General features: G+C 31.6%; 2 protein-coding genes across 2 annotated transcripts; both read right to left on the reverse strand.

Annotated features, from left to right (window-relative positions):
- Positions 1–1,685: 1,685 nt before the first annotated feature.
- On the reverse strand, positions 1,686–2,133 carry LOC106314047 (NAC domain-containing protein 69-like). Its single transcript, XM_013751995.1, has 2 exons — positions 2,078–2,133; positions 1,686–1,982 (listed from the first exon to the last, which is right to left on the reverse strand). Exons 1-2 carry the CDS (start codon positions 2,120–2,122, stop codon positions 1,686–1,688), a joined length of 342 nt encoding a protein of 113 aa, XP_013607449.1. The 5' UTR covers positions 2,123–2,133.
- Positions 2,134–3,081: 948 nt separating this feature from the next.
- Positions 3,082–3,760, reverse strand: LOC106314048 (NAC domain-containing protein 69-like). Its single transcript, XM_013751996.1, has 2 exons — positions 3,524–3,760; positions 3,082–3,443 (listed from the first exon to the last, which is right to left on the reverse strand). Exons 1-2 carry the CDS (start codon positions 3,675–3,677, stop codon positions 3,082–3,084), a joined length of 516 nt encoding a protein of 171 aa, XP_013607450.1. The 5' UTR covers positions 3,678–3,760.

Consider the following 3,760-nt stretch of genomic DNA (forward strand, 5'->3'; position numbering starts at 1 on the left):
AACTCAATATTTTCGTAGGGGTTAACACATAGATTTTGAGAAAATTTCAAAAAATACGACAAAATTGTTTTCATGCATAGTTGCATCCTGCACTAACATATGATGATGTTCAAAGAGGTTTGGAGCCTTTTTGTCTCCGTTTTCAAGAAAAATAGTGATTTTATAGTAGTTATTATATTGATTTAGGGAGTATTATGAAGTTTTACTAAATTAATTGATAAAAAATTATAACGATTCTCATATATCATGAAAAATAGCTTAAAATACATTAATACAAATGTATAATATGGTTAAAAAAATTTAAACAACACTAAATATTATTGGCTTCAGTATATAAATTATTTACCAAAAACTCAATATTTTCGTAGGGGTGTTAACACATAGATTTTGAGAAAATTTCAAAAAATATGACAATTTTCATATACCATGAAAGAGAGTTAAACATACATTAATAAAAACGTAGAATATGGTTAGAAATTTTAAAACAACATTAAATGTATAGGATTCATTATATAGAGCGTTTAACATAAAACTCAATATTTACCAAAAAATTCAACACATCGATTTTGAGCAAATTCAAAAATTCAAAAATATTGTTTTAATACACAGTTGCATCATGCACTAACATATTATGATATTCAAAGAGGTTTGGAACATTTGTTGTCTCTGTTTCTCTTGAAAAATAGCGATTTTATAGTAGCTAGTCCACCGATTTAGGGAGTATTATGAAGTTTTACCAAATTAATTGATAAAAAAAATAAAACGATTTTAATGCATCTGAAAGAGAGTTTAACATACATTAATATAAATGTAGAATGTGGTTAAATTTTTTAAAACAACACTAAAAAACATAGGCTTCAGTATATAGTGCGTTTAACGTAAAACTCAATATCTTCGTAGCAATTTATACATAGATTTGGAGAAAATTTTAATAAATATGACAATATTTTTTAAAATATAGTTGCATCATGCACTAATATAAGATAATTTTTAAAGAAGCTTGAAATTTTTTTGTCTTTGCTTCTCAAGAGAATAGCGATTATAATAATATTATAAAATTTTACTAATTAATTGATAAAAAAAAATAGAACGAGAACTCGACTACCGTGAAAGAGACAAACTCTCAGTATTTTTCATGCAAGAGACAAACTCTCAGTATTTGAACAAAACTCCAAAAACGTTTTTCCCTATGAAGAAGAAGAAGAATAATATTCCCTTATCTCTCTCTCTCTCTCTCTCTCTCTCTCTCTCTCTCTCTCTATTTTCCTCTGTTTCTTATGTCCAAGACAGAATGATTTACGAAACTACAACTTTATGTATATCTTACAAATACCTTTAACAAAATAAGTTATGTAACAAAAAAGAAAAATATATAGTACTAGTAAATTGTTAGCAATTAACCTTGCGCACAATACTAGAGTCAGTATCTTAGATTAGCAAGAAAGAAATATAGTTGAGATACTTGAAAACTCTTCCATGGGGGTTGCTTATATGTGCATCTTTGCAACATTAGTATGTAGTATGTACTTAATGGTAATAAACAATAGCTCCATTTTTACTTATGGTCTTCTGCATAAGTTTTATGCATTTCTGTCTTATTGTAGTAAACTTTATTTATATAAGTTCATGAAAGTAATGAAAAAAGAGTTGATGTGCTTTACAGACCGCAGAGTACTATCTCTCTGCTACAATAAGCAAGACCATTTTAGCATGTACTCCTCACAGTTCTCTTGCGTTATGAATTCTTGATGATCAGCAAGCAAAGATTCTATCTGCGTGAATGCACCAAGATCCTCATCATCGTTTTGTGCTAAGCAAGTAGTTTGTAGCTGCACTTTAGTGTTGTCGTTGTTGTCAATGAACAACGTATTTGGAATTGGACACAGTGTATCCCAAGGAGATAGATCCTCTTGCTCGTTCATCAGCATTATCACATCGTTCACAGAGAAGCCAGATAAACTTTCTTGACCTGCCTGCTCAACCTGTAAAAGTAAAGGAGGTGTGAGTAAAGTAACAAGTGGAGAAACTAATATTTAATTTGCGTTTGAGAATGAAATATCTCAGAAACTGGACTCACTTGAGGCGGTGTGTTAGTCGCTTCGACTGTGTTTGAATCACTCATGACCAAATAGTGACCTGGTTTAGTCGAGTTGCTACCGGATGGGATGTCTCTAACGTTGCCCTTATAAAATAGCTTGCAGAGAACATAGGTACTCTGAACAAACTCCAAAGGTACACACACAGGTAAGAAGGTTTCGTTTAAGAGTATATGTTAGAAAATGGCAACTATCTGAATAGCATCTAAGTAATGACAAGACCGTTTCTGACCCCCCAGCATACAAAAGTGAATTAAAGGGTAACATGATAGATGGGTGGGTGGAAAAAAAAAGATTGATGATTGATGAGTGGATGATTTCATATAAACTAGAATCTTTGTACATTCGTTTAATCTAATGTTGCAGTGTGCATGTTTCTTTCTGATTCGCGTAACAAAAAAAAACATATTTGAAATTTGAAAAAAAAAACACAAAATAAGTTGTTACACATGTGATTCATGTGAATATTTGACACCTTAATAAATCCATTAACATAGTAATGTAAAACTGTAAAACTGAACCAATGTTCTATCAGATCCAAAGGCACCCAAGCCCTTGAACAAAATTTTAGTGGACTTAGATTGAGTCCAAATCCTATCGAATCCATTATGAGGCAAGCATGTATCTTCGGAAAAAGGCCAAGGCCTCGATTGGTTAAACTTTTTTAAAAAAAGTTTTGTTTTGAACGCTAAAAAAGTATTTAAATGTTTTTATTAACTAATAAACTACAAGTCCACACCCATGTCATTTATATGAGTTTATTATTCAGCTTTTGGTTTTAATTAATAAGATGTTTTATTTATTTTGTTCTCCCTTGTTTTCGATAGGAATTTTTTTTAGAACTATCCATTGAAAATATTTAAATTTTAAGTTTATATGGAATTTATTTGGAATTAGAAGAGTATACGAATAGTCCTATGATTTGCTCTAAGTTTTTGGTATTCCTGAAATCAAGAAACTATAAATACTCTGTCCCAAGAAGGTTTTATGTTACATCAAAAAGATAGAAACAATGATACATACAAAGAAAAAGATAAAACAAAGAAAACCCCTGAAGACAAAATGTTACCTGATCAGCTAGAGGCAAGCAAGTGATGTGATACTCGTGCATAATCCAAGGAGTTGGAACTGCATTAGAAGATTTACCTTCATGGTACACAAGGGTCTTTTTAATACCGATCACAATACCGTCTCTTCTTTTTTCCTCCTTGACTTTTCGATCCTTACCGGTAGATTTCCAAAACCCAGAAGGTGTAGTCCTCTTCGTCAGGCTCTTCTTTGGAGACTTGTACTCCTTTGGAGATAAGAAGTACCATACAGGATCCTTCGATTTGATCATTGATAAAGCTGCAATCATACTTCTCATTTAAAACCAAAAACAAAACCCACCAAAAGATCACGATATAAACAAGATAAAGAAAACTCACCAGGCAAAGACGCAGGTTCGTAACTACATATGCTAACCTCTCTAATCTTATCGTCGACTAACCATGGTTTACCTAGAATCTTGTTCTTGAGAAAATAGTTTATCAGCTCCTCGTCCGTTGGACAAAACCTAAACCCCACGTTACTTGTCTCCATTAAAAAAGAAGTTTGAAAAACAAAACAATCCAGAATCGTGACTAAATTTTTCTAAGAGTCCATCATTAGTCAAAAGGCCTTTT

The sequence above is a fragment of the Brassica oleracea genome, chromosome C9 (genome assembly GCF_000695525.1).
Source record: "Brassica oleracea var. oleracea cultivar TO1000 chromosome C9, BOL, whole genome shotgun sequence".
Lineage (NCBI taxonomy): Eukaryota > Viridiplantae > Streptophyta > Magnoliopsida > Brassicales > Brassicaceae > Brassica > Brassica oleracea.

Bases quoted from the DNA above. Each gene is read 5' to 3' on its own strand.
- LOC106314047 (XM_013751995.1), bottom strand. From the start codon at position 2,122: ATGAGTGATTCAAACACAGTCGAAGCGACTAACACACCGCCTCAA. The intron at 1,983-2,077 runs GTGAGTCCAGTT...TTACTTTTACAG, and splicing joins CGACTAACACACCGCCTCAA to GTTGAGCAGGCAGGTCAAGA.
- LOC106314048 (XM_013751996.1), bottom strand. From the start codon at position 3,677: ATGGAGACAAGTAACGTGGGGTTTAGGTTTTGTCCAACGGACGAGGAG. The intron at 3,444-3,523 runs GTGAGTTTTCTT...GTATGATTGCAG, and splicing joins CGAACCTGCGTCTTTGCCTG to CTTTATCAATGATCAAATCG.